Source organism: Mizuhopecten yessoensis, unplaced genomic scaffold (genome assembly GCF_002113885.1).
Source record: "Mizuhopecten yessoensis strain PY_sf001 unplaced genomic scaffold, ASM211388v2 scaffold1063, whole genome shotgun sequence".
NCBI classification, from domain to species: Eukaryota; Metazoa; Mollusca; class Bivalvia; order Pectinida; family Pectinidae; genus Mizuhopecten; species Mizuhopecten yessoensis.
The window spans coordinates 483,850-503,565 of record NW_018403859.1 but is presented as its reverse complement, the minus strand read 5'-3'; the positions used below and the strand labels follow the sequence as shown (position 1 = coordinate 503,565).

The following is a 19,716-nucleotide window of genomic DNA, read 5'->3' as shown; positions in this document are numbered from 1 at the left end:
ATGCTACTAGTATGTGTCCATCGTTTATTGGGGTAAAACCCACGCGAAATAAATCCGTTCGCGTAGTGCACTCGTGCAATTTGAGACGTCGGATGAACACATACCTGTGATATTGTTAAATATATAAGAAATTAATTTCGAGGAGAATTTTACATTATTTCATTTTGCCTTTACAGAGTTTTGTTTCTAGCATCTGACAAACATAGTGGGATCCATAAATTCAAGTGGAAGTTAATTGCCAATCAGTCGGATCAAGTGTTTCACTCTGGCAGTGAACATGGAAATATTACGAAAGTAAGTTTTTCATATTTGTTTTAAAAACCATTACACATTTACGCATTTAGTTGTTAATAGTGGCTCCTGCTGAAATGTAGTCCTCAAATAATTTCAGTTAGAATAATAAGCAATACCAATGGTAAAAGATACTATAGCGTCAATACCCTAGAACACCATAGCATCAAATCTAGCACGCAAATAGCCATGGAACAGTGGTGTAGCTGTCAAACAATTTAGACACACTCCTCTAGATGTGATTCGCTATGGTAATTGCATTCCTTCAATTCGTGGCGGTAGTGGTGGTGGGGGCACTTTTTATTATTTTGGCACTGTAGTAGGCTTTGCAAATTCATAGGCCAGGAAACCGGCCTATGGCACAACTAAACATTGAAAAATGTAAAAATATATAGTAATATATAAAAGCATATGCTGAAACCATATTTTACGGATTGGAATTGATTTATTTCGTCCTCAACTTCAACGGATCAAATTTTGAATCCAAAATGGCAGCCTCAAATGTCTGACTTGCTAGACTTTCATGTAGGATTTGATCGACAGAATCGAGATAATCGAGATATTTGCCAAGTACATTCACTATACATATTCAACACGTACGTGTTCGAACGACGCTCACGCAAGGATTCGCTTTTACCATTAGCACATGACTACAATTACCTGAGTGAAGCACAAAGCCAATTATGAGTACCTAAGTTATAGTTATATTTACCCTAATTCAAATCGGACATCTAAAAGCAAACACATTATTTCTTACTGAATAATTCACATTTACCTAATACTGCTGGATTAATAGTATATCAAATATTTACAAATCATCTTTTCCTGTTGTTAAAATACACATGACGCTTCGCATTCCTCTGATAAATATTACATTAGTCCACTACAACAAATGCTTTTTATATGTTTTCATATTATGTAACTTAGAAAAGGTTGAATTAATTCTAATCATGATGCCATGCTTAATTACTCGAAAAATCGGTCTTTTTCGTCCTTGTAAAATTATCTGTCTTGAAAATATGTTTTTTTCGGCAAATAAGAATTATAACATTAACGAAACTGTGAGGACGATCATGCTAGCTAGCATGAACTTACAAACACTGACCAATGAAAGCACTCGACCCGTAGCTGCTCACTGAGTTGAACGTTAAGTCAACATATACAGGTAACAATATAGTTTAAAAAGGCGTTTTTCATAAAGTCAGCAGTGGAAACTAATAAGTTTCGCATAAGTGGTTAAATATCATGCATAAGATGAATAAATTTATCCTGGCTGAACTTTATTTTAGAGACAATATATAAAGACATAATTTGCATGTACCACAACGTCACAACCAATGTATTAAATCAATTAGCTTAATTCATATATTTGATATAAAGGTAGTGTTTGTGTTTTTCTCTGTTAAATAGAGAAAACCCAGTCTCCAAGATGGTGCGTGTACCTCTGATGGGGAATGCTATTATTTTTATCATGAATTTGAGGTGAACAACTGCTGGTTCATGGTTTCCAAGGATGACCTTCCCACACAAGTGACAAACATTGACATCGAAGTCTTTAATTCAGCGATGTTAAGTTCATTTGGGCGTTTCCAGGTAATACTTTCTGTAGAATAGTATTGTATATGCACGAAGCATGCTGTCTTTTAAAATAATTACAAAAGTGTTGATACATGTAAATTTTGAAATGACAATAATTAAGATCGAATCGAGAAAGTTACAACAGTGTTGGAATTCAATTTCATCCTAGATGAATGCACTCTTATTTTTTGATGACTAATATTTCTTTCAAAGGTAGACGATTTAAGATCTTTGAGTGGAATGGAAGAATGTAAGTCTCTAGGCTCTATTTCTTAAGAAAATGCTGTAAATCTAATCAAGGCTGTCTGTTTATATTATCAAAATTGTTTTCAAATTGAAATGGATACACGCTTTATGCATATATATTTATATGAATTAGATTCTGGACCAATGCATCTGGCGGTTACCGGTACAACGTCGTATAGCGCCAATTTCCAATGGCATCAGGGACCGAGCTGTTACGACCGAACAGACATACTACTGATGTATAACGTGTCTGGAAAGTCACGAACAATGCACGTACACAAGGACTCGGAATACTACACGCTGGGTAACCTGGATCCGGAAACTACGTACACCGCCCAGTTCGTGGTTGAGTACGGGGATGAGAAAAGTGACCCAGTCAAAATCACATTCACTACAGGTAGATCTTAATTTATTCTAGAAAAAGGAACATTTTTGCATGATGTTTGCAAAATTAATATACTATTTCTTTTAATTGCGATTTCAATTGTTTAAAATGTAAGCATTTTTATTATATTTTTATCACTTTCAGGAGAATATGAAGGTTTATCAGCTGGTGCTATTGCTGGAATAACTATAGGTATGTGTTAAAGTTAACAAGAAAAATATATTACTAATCTTAATAAAGCACATGGGAAGGGGCCAATATATTATGTCACCAGCGTCACATTTTACCAAAAGATTGAGTAAGACAGCCAATTACCCATCTCTTAACAATAAAGAAGAGTGAGTCATCGTTGATAATACGCTACTATAATAACACGTCATGGACGAAATGTTTTAGTGGAACCTCTACAAATAAGGTCAATACATCTATTACTTATAGTCCACCAGCTGCAACACCGCCCTAGTGTTAGTAAACTGTTATCTTACCCATTAAATAAATAAATGCTTATTTCATCAAACGAATATGCATCAGCGAGGTCGTAGACCAAACATTTGATGTTAACAAGTTGTGCGGGATGAAAAATAGAGGATAGACAAATTTTCAGGTAATCACTTTGAAATTACCCGATTTCATTAATATTGGCTTGGTTTGAAGAGTAGATAGAAAATGGGCCCTATCTCAACAGTATTGCCGTACAAAAACAATGGATTCAATAAACATTTTTTTTTTTATCTCCGTGATTGAAATTTGCTGAGACAACTTTGGATGATTAATTTAGTTCCTGGGCATATTCAATATATAAACTTTCCAATTTTCTACTAAAAATATAAAAGATAACGTGACAAGTGTCATAGTCAGTCCTTGAGTTCTGCAACAGCGTTGATGATTCGGTAGACTCTCAACAAATATTTTAGAATTGGACAGTCAAACACATGTCATAAAACATAAAAAAAAAACCCAATTACTGTGTGTATTACAACAATTATGAAAGACGTTCGATGATTTGATATCAATCACTCTCATTGGCTTGACTAGTAGTCCGTAGCAGTTAATGTAGATTGAACGCGCGTCAATTAATCATTAATTTTCTAACGAGTGTAAATTTTACGAGGACATCAAATACTTGTTCATAAAACGCGACTTTTTTAATCACTGGATATGGCTGCAGTAAACAATCATGTCTGTACTTACAAAAAACATTAGAACACACGCACACGAAAGTCTCTTTTTCTGGATTCATTATATGTGTTTAACATCACATATTCACGGAAACTATGCTCACATGTTTAACATATGAGGAATCTAAACATTGATCAGGGTAAATAAGAAGTGTTTTTGTCATATTACGTAAAACCTTCATTAGACGCACGGTTTCTTAGAACAGTCTTTCTAGTTGTTTTACAATCTCGCAAAAAACCCCATAAACATTAGTGTTCCATAATATTCAGTACTAGGACGTGTTTTGATCCGTCAGGTTGAATAATTATTCTTCATGTTGAGAGCATTCATTAGTTACTACGTACGCAGACAACACCTTACAATGTGTTAAATGTGAGTTAGTCAATTATGATGAAGCAATGTTAAGCGAAGACCTAAAGTTGTCACGTAAGTGGATGATACACAGTGCGGTGTTATTTTTAACCTGTTTCACATTTGGTTGTTATGTTTCCTGTAATATATGAGTGCGACTTTGAATCAATTCGTCGGTGCCTTATATTCATTGACTTTTTTCTACTGTTTATTATATATTTTGTTGTTGTTGTTTCGCGATAATGTATGTTTTGTATGTGTATAGTGTATGTTAAACAGGGCCGATCTGTTAATTAGTGTGCTATCATGTATCAATACATTTCCACAGTTATGCTGATCCTTGTGGGCTTACTAATAGCTGGTATAGTGCTCTGGAGGACAGGCAAGCTCAATCGCTACAAGGAATCAATCTACGGTCAAATACAGCGGCGGATAACCAGGCGTCGGCGATCTAACACCTACAACAACTCGAGAGAGGTCAACAAGCATCAAGAACGAAAGTCATTTGCGGTAAATATTTTAAACTGATAATCTTCTACAATGTATAATTATAAGAATAATAATTTTAATGTAATTTTGTTTTCTTACACAAATTGGACTCAGTAGGATGCTTACACCGTGAACGTGAACATAATGTTATTAACAGTGAATTCTTATTTTTACCTTTTAATTATACGATTTATTTTCATACTAAAGCAACTAAACTAATCTGCTGCCTTTATTCAACACCAAATTTTCTCCTGCATATTTGTTGTCATTTTTCTGAATATCTTGCTTAGCAATACCTCGCTTTTGGACTTTATGTAAAGTTCCAAGGTGAACGATACAAGCAAAATTTCTTAAATGTGGTATTAATTGCTCTGTGTTTGACGTTTATCTTAACAATAGGTGGGGTAAAGACTGATTAACATTGAGATAAGATTGAGTGTGATGCTTACTAGTGCAGGTAATACGCGATAAATATCGACATTTAGCGAAAGTAAAGCAGTTTGATAAAGATGTCGGAGATGTATTATGGTCCCGATTGAGTTTTCTATGTAACTGTATGATATGAAAAAAAGCTATATATTGTTATGTTCAATATCCATTGAAGCAGAATATGCTTGCCCTTCCGTAATATCTGATCTTATTGTACATTTTCAAAGGTCTCTACTCTATGTTAATCTCTCTTTCTCTAGTTGATTTTGAATTCGGTTTGCGGTTTTTGTTGACACATTGGCATTCCCTTTTTTATCTCCAATGTTATTGTCGTCTCAAACATTGATGACATTTCACAAGTACCTAATCATTCATGTTGGCTCCGTTCAGAACCTGGCCTATTCGGATGTCGGTGATGAGGATGTGTATCTGTATGGTCAAATGGTTTTTAATGAGAACCAGGCGTGGGAGGTTCATCATGGTAAAGTGTCTCTAGTTGAAAAGATTGCATCGGGACGGTTTGCTGACGTTTTCAAAGCTTCACAAAACTGCAAAAAGAACAACAGAAAGATCGTCGTTGCCAAAGTGTTAAAGGGTAAGAAATCTATGACGTTAGTGTTCATTCCAATATTACCGAGGAAAATACTTCTTTTTTTGTTGTTTTCTTTTTACCTTGAATGCATATTGATTTCATTGTTGTTTGTGTTCCAGAGTCACATACCGAACTAGACGAATTGGTAATGAATGCTAAGATAAACTTCTTCGCGACAAAGACTGGTTCCCATGCCAATGTTATTGAATTCGTTGGAGCTGTCCTTGATAACAAACCACGTAAGTATTTATATTTACCATTTTGAATATTGTTCTTTCATAAGAAAATCCATGAAACTGCATAGAAAACACATATTGAACTAGATATGAAAAGAAGATGAAATTTGCACGATTATTAGATTTAAAAAAAATATTAAATTCCTACGTGAAATAAATTGCCTAAATACGAATATCTACATTATCATGATCCGCTGATATTTATACATAGGAGTTAATATTGCACTTTCGTACATTAAAATGTATATTTTATTATCTCATAAACACTTTTAAAATATAATTTTAAATGTTTTGGTTAAAATAATATCTTCAAATGTCGGTTAATCTGACGAAGAAATGATATCAACGTGCGGTGTATTTTGGACGTTTTTGCCCCAGTTTACACTTGGTATGGATAGCGAGAGATATGCCTCAGATCAATGAAAAATGCTACGCAAAAACGCTAAAAAGTGTAAAAAGCATAGTTCACTAATGTGCTAATGCTACCAACATTCTAGAAGCCTTTATCGTTAGAACATTGTTTTCAATATTTGTGTAACACGTTTCCGTATACAAATTAATACATTTATTACCTGTGTATAAAGAGACTCGATTTTTGTATGATATTGATAGTGTTTCTTTCGGCAGGGACAATTCACATATTTTTCTATACCTAAACGAGAACAATAGCACATCAGTGAAGGCCATCAGGGGTCTGCACCATTGGCGTCGTTTGCTTCAGTCACTCGGAACGTATATGTTGTGCCTCTGACTTATATTTCAAAAGAGACTTCGAATTAGGGAAATGCGATCGGGAAAGTCGAGTGCATGAGGGTAATACGATGGATAGTTACAATTGATGACTGATTTTAGTAAACTGAGATCTGTACTCATGACCTATTACATGTACAATGTACCAACCAGGGATAATACCACATCAGAAACAATAAAACACACATTTCTATCATTTGTGATATTGAAAATTACGCCCTGCAATTCGATCTACATTAACCGAACCCTCTTTTACTGAGATATCTAAGAAGGCCATTTTCTATTATATCTTTGATTGTTAAGTCTGATGAACAATGCCATAACTGTGATATAATTTGATTTCTATCATTAATTGTATTCAAATCTTCGCTTTTAATATCAAAATATCGCTTTATATATCATAAAGGCATAAATTATCGCAAAGATACCCCAGTCATCATTCAGGATAACAAAAATGACGGCGACAGTGGATAAAGGTTTCTCAGCTGGCAGATTGAATATAGACTTCATGTAGTATATGATAATTGCACTTATCTTGGCATGTAACAAACCGCTTATATCACTTCAGCGGGATGTGCCTTCCAAATATCTGGCGTTTTAAATCGTTTATATCAACCTTCAACGCTTAACTAGTTTAGACTCGAGTGAAGCTACGAAAATCCTGTGACGTAGTCAACTGTGACATATACATCAATGAGAAAAGACAACAGTACAGTACAAAACAACAAATGTCGCATTCTAGTTATTAGTAAGCGAGTATTTCAGCGAAATATGTCGTTATGTTGAGCATGTGACATTTTGTTATGAACGAACATTAATAGTATAGCTGTATAGCCAATGGTTTGTTTTTTGTTATTCAGTTGGTCCATTCATGCTGTTGGAGTTGTGTGAGGCAGGTGTGATGAGGACGTGGCTGCAGAATCGGCGAACAATGATGACGGACAGTGTCGTGGACACCTTATTTCGAATGACCTTTGACATCGCTAAAGGAATGGATTACCTCGCCTCAAAACAGGTATGCCTTGATTCAATAAAACAAAACAAAATGGTGTTGCATCTTACATCCTCCCCACCTTAATTTACCATTTCAACAAGGTTCATTGTAGTTGCCAAATCCTTTCATTTCACTTTCAGATATATCAACGATGTGCTGTCTTTTGATAACGGCGTTACACCTACTGAACGAAAACTTACACTATAGATCCTTCTTCTTCAGATGCTTTCATTGATCTTCACTAACAATATGAACAACAGGGACGGTTCACTTCTAAGCTGTGTGATAAGTGTGACTTCAATTTTTCTATCTTGAAATTTTGGGTTCTCATTTGATCGCCATGAGAGATTTGGACCGCTGCAAGACAGGATTACCACACAATGGTTCGAGAAATGTGGGTTAATGAAGATAGTGAATAATATTTATGACCACAATAATGAACTAATTGCGAATATTTTCCTTCTACAATGTAAACGTTGGCGGTTTTTATCATGCTTATTTGTTTTGTTTCATTGCTACTACCGCAGTTTTCATTAAGACAAAGATTTACGTATTTGATTTCATCGATGAATCATCTGCTTGTATTATCCATGTCGTCGTGCTAACATTTGTCCAGGCGTTATCATCTGCTTGTATTGTCCTTGTCGTCGTGCTAACATTTGTCCAGGCGTTATCATCTGCTTCGTCGTGCTAACATTTGCCCAGGCGATCACATCTGCTTGTATCATTCTTGTCGTTGTGCTAACATTTGTGCAGGCGTAATCGTCTTCTTGTATTATCCTTGTCGTCGTGCTAATATTTGTCCATGCGTTATCGTCTGCTTGTATTATCCTTGTCGTCGTGCTAACACTTGTGCAGGCATTAACATATGCTTGTATTGTCCTTATCGTCGTGCTAACATTTGTCCATGCGTTATCATCTGCTTCTATTATCCTTGTAGTCGTGCTAACATTTGTCCAGGCGTTATCATCTGCTTGTATTATTCTTATCGTCGTGCTAACATATGTCCAGGCGTTATCATATGCTTGTTTCATCCTTGTCGTCGTGCTAACATTTGTCCAGGCGTTATCATCTGCTTCTATTATCCTTGTAGTCGTGCTAACATTTGTCCAGGCGTTATCATCTGCTTGTATTATTCTTATCGTCGTGCTAACATATGTCCAGGCGTTATCATCTGCTTTTATTATCATTGTCGTAGTGCTAACATTTGTCCAGATGTTATCGTCTGCTTGTATTATCCTTGTCGTAGTGCTAACATTTGTCCAGACGTTATCATCTGCTTGTATTATCCTTGTCGTAGTGCTAACATTTGTCCAGATGTTATCATCTGCTTGTATTATCCTTGTCGTAGTGCTAACATTTGTCCAGGCGTTATTATCTGCTTGTATTATCCTTGTCGTCGTGCTAACATCTGTCCAGGCGTTATCGTCTGCTTGTATAATCCTTGTCTCCGTGCTTACATTTGTCCAGGCGTTATCATCTGCTTGTAATATCCTTGCCGTCGTGTTAACATTTGTCCAGGCGTTATCGATCTTAAGTACGAATTCTGGTTTTGATGATATTTCGGGATATGCTTTAATTTTAAAAAAGAAAAACGTATATAGGTCCTCTATGTATATCTTAAAGGATGCAATAACTGTTTTAAATGTATAATGTATAGTGTTTTCAGTATGTTTATCATGTCTATAGATTGTAAAAGAAAAAAACAAGAGAATACCGAAGTGACAACAAAACCAAACCTCGAGCTCAAAATCGATAAAACTAGGGCAAGATATGAACAAAGAAAAGATTTACATGGCGACGCTTGCTGTGAATTGCTGTTGACGATAATAAAGTTGTCCGTAGTCTACATCAACCTGCATCTTAGGAAACCCTTTGTTGAACGTTATGATATTCGGAACAAGCTGTAATAAATTTACGGCGAAATCCTAAAGCTGTTGGTAGGGGAAGCAGATATGTTGCTATCAACGAAAAGTCCTCTTTATCGTACAGCTTAGTTGTAGGCCGTCCCTGTTGGTCATGTTGAAAGTAAAGTTCGAGAAAAGCGGCTGAAGTTGACGTGTCTGTGGTGTCAATGTTTCTAAGATGTAATGGTATCTTTAATCGATGTGATTAATATTTTTCTTAATATTCAAAGACAGCACATCGTCGATACATCTTACTGTGAAAGGACCTGGCTAGGCGAGTGTTACAATTCCTGATAAGCTCATCAATAAGGACTTGGTTAGGTGTTTGTTACCAGTCCTGATAAGCTCATCAATAAGGACCTGGCTAGGTTTTTGTTACCAGTCCTGATAAGTTCATCAATAATGACTTGTTTAGGTGTTTGTTTTCAGTCCTGATAAGCTCATCAATAAGGACCTGGCTAGACGTTTGTTACCAGTCCTGATAAGCTCATCAATAATGACTTGGTTAGGTGTTTGTTTTCAGTCCTGATAAGCTCATCAATAAGAACCTGGCTAGGTTTTTGTTACCAGTCCTGATAAGTTCATCACTAAGGACTTGGCTATGTGTTTGTTACCAGTCCTGGTAAGTTCATCAATAAGGACATGGCTATGTGTTTGTTACCAGTCCTAATAAGCTCATTAATAAAGACTTGGCTAGGTTTTTGTTACCAGTCCTGTTAAACTCATTAATAAGGACCTGGATAGGTGTTTGTTACCAGTCCTAATAAGCTCATCAATAAGGACCTGGCTATGTTTTGCTACCAGTCCTAATAACCTCATCACTACGGACCCGGCTAGGTTTTTGCTACCAGTCCTGTTAAACTCATTAATAAGGACCTGGCTAGGTGTTTGTTACCAGTCCAAATAAGCTCTTCAATAAGGACCTGGCTATGGTTTGTTACCAGTCCTAATAACCTCGTCACTAAGGACCCGGCTAGGTTTTTGCTACCAGTCCTGTTAAGCTCATTAATAAGTACCTGGCTAGGTGTTTGTTACATGTACCAGTCCTAATAAGCTCATCAATAAGGACCTGGCTAGATTTTTGTTGCCAGTCCTGTTAAGCTCATTAATAAGGACCTAGCTAGGTTTTTGTTACCAGTCCTGGTAAGTTCATCAATAAGGACTTGGCTATGTGTTTGTTACCAGTCCTAATAAGCTCATTAATAAGGACTTGGCTAGGTTTTTGTTACCAGTCTTGTTAAACTCATTAATAAGGACCTGGCTATGTGTTTGTTACCAGTCCTAATAAGCTCATCAATAAGGACCTGGCTAGGTGTTTGTTACCAGTCCTAATAACCTCATCACTAAGGACCCGGCTAGGTTTTTTTGCTACCAGTCCTGTTAAGCTCATTAATAAGTACCTGGCTAGGTGTTTGCTACCAGTCTTAATAAGCTCATCAATAAGGACCTGGCTAGATTGTTGTTGCCAGTCCTGTTAAGCTCATTAATAAGGACCTGGCTATGTTTTGTTACCAGTCCTGATAACCTCATCGCGAAGGACCCGGCTAGGTTTTTGTTACTAGTCCTGATCATGATAAGCTCATCAATAAGGACTTGGCTAGGTTTTTATTACCAGTCCTGATAAGATCATCAATAAGGATCTGGTTAGGTTTTTGTTACCAGTCCTCATAAGCTCATCAATAAGGACTTGGCAAGGTTTTTGTTACCAATCCTGCTAATAAATTCAGCTTGAAATAAAAAAAAATAAATAAAAAAGTCGGAAAGACACAGTCTGTTCCTTCAGGAATGCTTACAGTCTGCTGAAAAAATTACCATTTTTTTTTAATCTGCTATATTTACGAAGTGTTATCATTATAGTAGACGTGGAGAAATACATTTAACAGTTAATAAGACAACTGTTTCATTTCTAGATTATTCATCGTCACCTTGCTGCTAGAAATATTCTTCTGGCGTCGTCATTAGAAGCAAAAGTCGCAGGGTTTGGACCTACGAGGGAAACCGAGCAACAAGACGGTGACACTGGAAAGGTCAGTGTTGTCACCTCACGGTGATATCAGGTCCAACATGTTTGCAACATGTTTCTGTCAAGCCGTACAAAAAGAGGATCATTCTTAAGCCATCATTTAAGGTTTTATAGGAAAGAGAATTTCAACATTCATTGCATACCATAGTGAACATGCTTAACAGGAAATTCAAAATAGAGTTTTAAGGTAAAGTCTCTCTTATTGATCGCCTCTATGCTAAATGGTTAGGTGAAGGTAAACCGTTCTACTTTACATTGTAGGAAAAAGTACCAATCAAATGGATGGCTCCAGAATGTATGACGTCATTGAAGGACGCTACAATGCAGAGTGATGTATGGTCCTACGGAATCGTCTTATGGGAAATATTCAGTCTTGGTAGGTAGGAGATTGGTATACCTAAAATATGTAGAAATGTCCATCTGGATACATACAAATAGTTCAGGCTGGAAACATAATTTTGTGAGTTATGGGCTTTTTTAATTTTAATATGCATTATGAGTAGGTATTTCATCGATTTAACAATGATTCAAACATATGATATACAGTACTATTAATAAACACATTTTGCCGTGCAAGTGTCTGATCATTCATTCATGTGTTACGTATTCTGCTGACCTGACAGGTGACACACCGTATCCCGGGATACGGAGCATGGACGTGGCCACCAATGTTACCAATGGATACCGTATGAGCCGCCCTGAATATTGCGCTGACATGTAAGTTATTTGTTTCTTGTGACCTATGTTAACTTAACATTTATCGCGGTAACATACAAGAAGGGACTTTACAAATCGGTACCTTGGCGGTTTTAAGGCGTGTTTCATTACTTGATTAGAAAATTGCTGGTGTCCTACGTGTTGAATTGGCATAATTATCCTACTACAGAAACAAGATTTATATGCCTATATATTGTGTACCTAATATGTAAAAATAATGTACTATGTGATGGTTATTGGAAATTGTAAACATATGCTCTAATATTTATTATTTACTACAAAGAGATTGAAAGGGTGTATGTATCAAATTTATATAAATATCAATAATTATACATTTCAGTCGTTATTTATCATTTTTTGTAATACGCGAAGTATTATTGACATGCTTAGGTTTTTTTTTATTATATCATCGATTAATCTATCAATCAGAAGGGAGCATAACTCTGCAGATACTGTTACTGTATGCGTATGTCTTACACAGGCACTATGAGTTAATGAAGAAATGCTGGCAGGATAAACAGTCGTCACGGCCGAAGTTTTCCGCCATCGTTCAGGAAATCAGCAGCACCTTCAGTTCGAGCCAGGACGACTACTATTACTACGCAACGCAGTGACCACGGGGACTGATTATCGTCAACATCAAAACAAGAAACCACAGGGACAATCTTCAACCACTTCACGAGGTCATTTCAAGGACAGACCTTTGCCAACATTCAAACAAGAAAACGCAGGGACAGACTACAACCACTCCCCGAGGTCATCACAGGGACAGACTACAACCACTCCACGAGGTCATCACAGGGACAGACTACAACCACTCCACGAGGTCATCACTGGGACAGACTACAACCACTCCACGAGGTCATCACAGGGACAGAATACGACCACTCCACGAGGTCATCACAGAGACAGACTACAACCACTCCACGAGGACATCACATGGACAGACTACAACCACTCCACGAGGTCATCAAAGGGACTGACTTTTGTCAACATTTAAACAAGAGACAACAGGTACATACTTCAAGTATTTCACAAGATCATCACAAGAATCACAGGGACAGACTACAACCCCTCCACGAGGTCATCACAGGGACTGACTTTTGTCAACATTTAAACAAGAGACAACAGGTACATACTTCAAGTACTTCACAAGATCATCACAAGAATCACAGGGACAGACTACAACCACTCCACGAGGTCATCACCAAGATGGAGACCAACGGGAAAGACTACAGCCACATTACAAAGTCATCACCGTGACGGAGACCCCCAGGCCAGACTAAAACAACTGCATAAGGTCATCACCAGGACGGATACCACAGAGACATACTATAACAACTTATAGGTCATCATATTACCAGGATTGAGATATAAGGACAGATTATAGTCACCCTACTTCATGACTGCAACACGTGACTACTGTGGCTACACTTGTCATCACAGGGTCTGTTTATTATCAACATTAAAACAAGAGACCACAGGGACAGACTACATTTACTCCGAGGGGCCATCACAACGACTGATACTGTCAGCATTAAAACATGCGTTCCCATGATCTGACCACACTACAACAGTACTTCAAATGGCCGCTGTAAACAAGTCTACCAAGGAATCCCGTCATTTGTCTTTTTAAAGCAAACTTTTAAGGGACTCCTAATGTATTTGTGAACACATGTTGATATCAATTCTAGATATCATTGATGATGACTTTTTTAATGTTAATATGATGCAAGTACTATTCGATGCATGGTACGTATAATAAGAACATGATTGACTGCCTTCCTACCCTATACATCCTGAATACAGCTAAGCTGTTCACGTTCTCCATTTCACCGCATGACTTTCTGTCAGTGCAAATTCGGTGTTTAAAAATATAAAAAACAATGAAAATAAAAAAAATATTGTTTACTGAAGGTATACTTTTATAAATGTGTATATATTTAGGAATACATTGATTTGCATATGATGTGTAGGATGATATATATGATTCAAATTAAATGTGATGATATTTTAATTCGAGTGTTGTTGTCAAACAAGTTTTCATTTTACAACAGCTGTGGTATATATTTAAGACATAAACAGAGTCACTTGACCCTGTTTGTGGCACAAAAGAAAGGATGGGTGGGGCGGATAAGGAGTTATATTCATATAACCACACAACCTAAACATGTTACAGATGGGTTTAAAATGTTTGAAGTTCTTTCTTTGATTTCAAACGACTTTTCCATCTATATATATAGCCTCGTTAGTGACAAATGATTGACAGATTGAGGACGTCAATGTCACACCTGACAAACTATTCTCTGACATATCAGTTGTGTCACTCGAAGAAAAGGTGTACGCAATACTTGTGTCAAAGTTAATGTCCAAAGTAAGTCAAGAAAGAAAAGCAAGGAACGTTTCTTTTTGTGGAGTATACATAGCAAATGGTCTCTTTAAACGTGCCATCAGAATTTCGCTACCATACTACATGGGTTTAGAAACACATGATTTTTGTTGTTATTTGGGATTAAGCCTTCTCGCAACTGTTAGGGTCATATGAGGACGTCGCAAGCAGAGCTAACAATATCTCTATTTCCTATTAGGACATGTCAAGAATACACTTTGTATCAGGGAAATGCATTTGTTGATTTGTAACTTGAAGCTTCATTCATGAACGTGTCTCCATTATGCTTGACATTACTTACCTACTAATATTGCTTTTGATTCAAAGTTTTTTTACGAAAAGGTCAGTGCTAGCGTAAACGCTTTATAACTCTCTGTGATGTTATACATCCGCAAGACAAGACATAGCCATTGCAAATGAAAAGTGTTGTAATGTTTTGTAAATGCTTTTTAATAGCAACATTGAGTGTTGAGAAAGGACAATTTATAAAAAGTTGACTTATTCATTATGGACACAATGCCTTTAGTATACATATACCGGTAAAATATGTTATTCGGACAGTGTACATGACCTCTTTATATTACCATAGCTATTATCAGTTTGGTTTGAAGCTTATATACCCCTATGTAGCAAGTTATAGAGAACGTGAGCTTTGCATGACCTAGGTATATCAATGAAGTTCATGTAATAAGTTATGTCGTAGCAATCAGTTCGGTCGTAAACGAGACTGACATGTTTTAAGTCCAGTTAACACGTTTTTAAGAAGCTATCAGCACTGATGCCATATTGACTGATTTAACGTCGCTATATACAATTCTAATAGCTGAAATTGAGGGTGAATATAGCATCTTTAAGGTGTTTTTAACCTTAACTGCCAGAACGTATATGACGTGGTTACGATGATGATTATAGTCAAGTTATAGTATCTTGTGTTCAGTTCAAATTAATACTTAAACCGATGGTTCCGTTTGATCACTTTTGTAAAGAAACTATACAAGGGCATCGGAAAATGACCCCCCCATCAGTTCAATACTGTTTTTATAGTTTACGCGTAAAATATTCTGCTTGTGATGTTGTAAATTTGGTGGAAACAGTATACAGGAAGATATTAAGGCTAACTAGGACATGTAATTATCAAGCAAACATAATAAAAAAGAAGAAAGGAATAATCAATCAAGACTTTTATTTGCACACTTCACTAAAGTTATACAAAAATCTTGGCTCTAGACAAGGAAGAAAATAAAACTTGACCCACAAAAGGCAGACAAATCGGACTTTAATCACGGGAAGGGAATGCACGATGGGAAAAAACGACCGGATTCTATTGACTTGGGGTTGCGCAAATTGTTTATTTCACGTTGGTTAGGTTCAAATAGACGGGTTAGATCTTCAATTTTGATATTTGCTATGATTGTTGTGACTTTTTCGTGATGCTAAAATAACAACATCCAAAGTTTTCATGAATTGAAAAGAAATGTAATGACAATATGTGGAAGCCTACATGTTTTCCAGCTTAATTTTCAGAATGCAGAATAGAGTTTCCAGACTTTGTCTTGTATTACAAGCCAACATGAATGGAAGTGATAGCTACAAAATGTCTTAAGAAAGACTTTTCACATTCATCGTGGATTTAGGTGCTTATACATAAGAAACTGAAACTATCATAAAATAATCACTAGAAATCCTGATAAGGAAGAATATCATGAATCGAAACCAAAAGGCGACGCAGAAACGCAGAAAAAGAAAATATTATACAGCACCGTATGACCGTTTTGTCCATTTACGACTTATCAAAATATATGTAGAAACCTAATAATATGACAATGATGCTCTTAACACGTTAAAGTTTGTACAAATAGGCAGCAACAGCTAACTTAATCGAAACAATTACCTTGAAATTGTAGAATCGCACAACATTGCAGGTTGCAGAGTGTCCACAAAGTGTACGAAAACGAAGATGTTCGATAGCGATCCTTGTTGACATTGATGAATAAATAACTTAGGAATAAAATATTATTCCGATTTTAGGCTTACGTTATCTCTATTTTGTTCTTATTACCATATTTGAACTGATTTATATGTATGCTATATATTTGTGAGTAAATAAGTTTTTTATCAGTTTGCAAACATAAGGAACACGTATATCATGTCAACAGTACAATCGATCTTTGTCTAACCAAGGTGATAATGATAAGACGAGGCGTTATCTACAAAACACATTAAAGGTTACTGAAGGTAAATCCCCTATGTCACCCATTAGGAATGTTTGATTGCCCCACAACTGTCGATAACAAAACATGGAGTTGGTCACAGAGGCGATTAGTGTTATCGTCATATAAATAGTATGGGTAGAGTGGTATGGGGATCTCCGGATTATCTGTCTGTCCTCTACCAGGAACAATTTAGTATATCTTATACTTAATGCTCGAAAACCAAATTCGCCTCCTACCAAGTCACCATCTTGCAAATACCTATTTTATTCCGACAACAATACAACCAAGGCATTTGTGTTCTTCTATCGTTATATACAAAACTCCCCGGAAGTTAGGTTATAAATATGTATTATGTAATTCAAACCTTACCAGGTAATAAAACAACACTAAGAAATGTCTTGTTTGCAAGAGACCCGCACTTATACACTAAAATAGCTGTGATATCATTCGTTATGTTAGGGTGATCACATCTTGCGTGATTTTATTCACGTGTCTAACGTCATCATACAAGTTATTGAACTAATATGACATCCTTTATATATACACTTATATAACTCGCAATCACATCAACCCTCACTCGCAACATCCCTAAATGATAGAGAAACCACGCCATGACCGACGTGATGCTGGTTATTTGGAAAGCTAACTTGTATAATCAGTGATCAAGTCTACACAACAATTAATTTCCTATTAAATGTAGGAAAGTTCCCTAAACATTTTATATGTCAGAAAACATTTCAACAGCTAACAAATATAAATACCTTGTATATGACACGTGTAATATATAGGACATAAACACGACGTCACTTTGACAAACAGAGGTAGGCTGGCTGTGACAACGTGACAGCAAACATTGTACAAAGCTAACAACTGTATAGTCATTATTAACGGTTGGACAACTAGGGTTGGGCGTTTGTGGTGGAACCGCATGGCATACTCTCTAGCAAACGCTGAACAGTTTTCCAATATAATATAGAAAAACAAAAACGATATTAAAACGCTTACTCTAATCTCATCGACATATTTTTATCTGTTCAAAACGAGTTTCAATCCTAACTCAAACGAAGTATAATCTTATTTAGATGCGAAACCGACCGTCATTTCAAAAATTCTTATTTTCTTGCGTTTCATCAATAATAGGATTAAAATTGTACATGCACAAGCATATAAATTGTACTCCATTAAAAAGAAATTCTGATTCTACCTGTTCAATTTCTCTGTTATTAAAACTGGAGAGTCTTATAAATTGTTATTGAAAAGTCATATGCATATCAATTCAAAAGCTTGACTTGGATATTTAGGGGCATTTTGTTGATTCACAATTTTAGAAAATCTCCTTGTTGTTTTGCATAATATAATCAAAAGATAACATAGCATGAATGTTTCTAATGGATAGATGCAGAAAGGGCTGTTTGTATGCCTCTCCCTTTTCTTCTGCATGCATCTTGTACATGAGAGAGAAGACAGGTCCGATTAAAACTTTTATAAAGTGACAGTAACAAAAGATGAAGCATGAATATTTTTCTAAACTGCCTTTCGATATCCTTTACAATTTGAAAAATATGCATTTGCTAATATTGGTTTGGAAAAGCTAATGTACACCAGGAAATGTTTGCCTCGGTGGGTTGCTGTTTATAATGAGCTTGAATATATCGTTACAGGAAACATTGGTACTCAGCGTGCCATACATTCAACGCTTGGCGGAAACGTTATATTTGGTCGAAAGTTAAACTGGAGGAAAATTCCTCATTACTAAGTATAATCCATATTCTTTAATACATTTAAATATTTAACACTCCACTGACACAGATGAGACATTATGTAATGTTTTACACAAGTTTGTCTTTCACAGCTGATAACGTATCACAGTAAGCGATTACATGACATACCGCCTGATGTCTGCCACGTTACATGCAGTGCGGGAAACGCTTATGTTTGTTTCCCGTTTAGTTTAGGTATTTATACTTGTGTATCTTTTGTAAAAAAGGGAATCTGTTCAGATCACTAAAGTATAGACTCGACAGGAAATCTTTAGAAATAATATACAAATCTTATATTCGTCCAAACCTTGAGTAAGTGTTTTGTGGAATAATTGTAATCAGTCAGAATCCGATCTTCTTGAATCCATCCAGCTGATTGCTGCTAGAATAGTTACTGGATTACGTAGGGGTACTAGTCATGCTGTCATTTATAATGAACTAGGATGGGATACACTTAAGAAACGCAGAAATGACCAGCAAAATATGCTATTTTTTTTAAATAACAAACCGTCATACCCCTAATTATCTGTTTGAAAACATTGAACCTTATATTATAAACAATGACTTAGTGACTCATGATATTCGACATCAACGTATATTTCAAACACCCATTTGCAGAACTAGTATATATTTTAACAGTTTCTTTCCTAGTATGATGTCTCAGTGGAATAGATCCGATTGTAATTATTATAATTTGAGGTCGGTAACTGCACTTAAAAAGCAACTCGTTCATCATGCCATCTTCCTAATGCTGAGGAAACATGTACACATGCTTTTAAATATGGAGGGACTAGATCTTTTAACGTCATTTTATGTCAACTTAGAAACCATGCAAGTCAATTAAATTCTGATCTTTTTAGAGACCACCTTACTAATAGCCCATCCTGTATATGTGGCAACCATGACGAAGATGTGGATCACTTCTTTCTATACTACCCTAGGTATAAAATACTCTAAAGACAAAACCTATTAGACTCTCTGTCTCATTTGCAGCTTAACATTCAATTAAACCTACATTTAAATCTCGACTTAAACCTGATTGAACATTTAGTAAATAATATCAATATACTAACTAGGGGAAGTAACCATTTAGTCATGATCCTAATTCTGCTATTTGTGTCTGTGTTCAGAAATATATTGTCTACTAACAGATTTTGAAATAACTGTTAATTCTAGTCCCAATGTGT

At 36.0% G+C, this 19,716-nt stretch overlaps 1 protein-coding gene across 1 annotated transcript; it reads left to right on the top strand.

The window, feature by feature from the left end:
* The first annotated feature begins 230 nt into the window (after positions 1-230).
* Positions 231-14,174, top strand: LOC110456828 (myoblast growth factor receptor egl-15-like). The gene is made up of 12 exons (XM_021507824.1): positions 231-294; positions 1,702-1,884; positions 2,249-2,512; positions 2,645-2,692; positions 4,359-4,540; positions 5,339-5,543; positions 5,660-5,779; positions 7,387-7,541; positions 11,338-11,454; positions 11,712-11,826; positions 12,074-12,167; positions 12,649-14,174. The coding sequence occupies exons 3-12, from the start codon at positions 2,260-2,262 to the stop codon at positions 12,779-12,781; spliced, it is 1,422 nt and encodes a 473-aa protein (XP_021363499.1). The 5' UTR covers positions 231-294; positions 1,702-1,884; positions 2,249-2,259; the 3' UTR covers positions 12,782-14,174.
* The last annotated feature ends 5,542 nt before the right edge of the window (positions 14,175-19,716 follow it).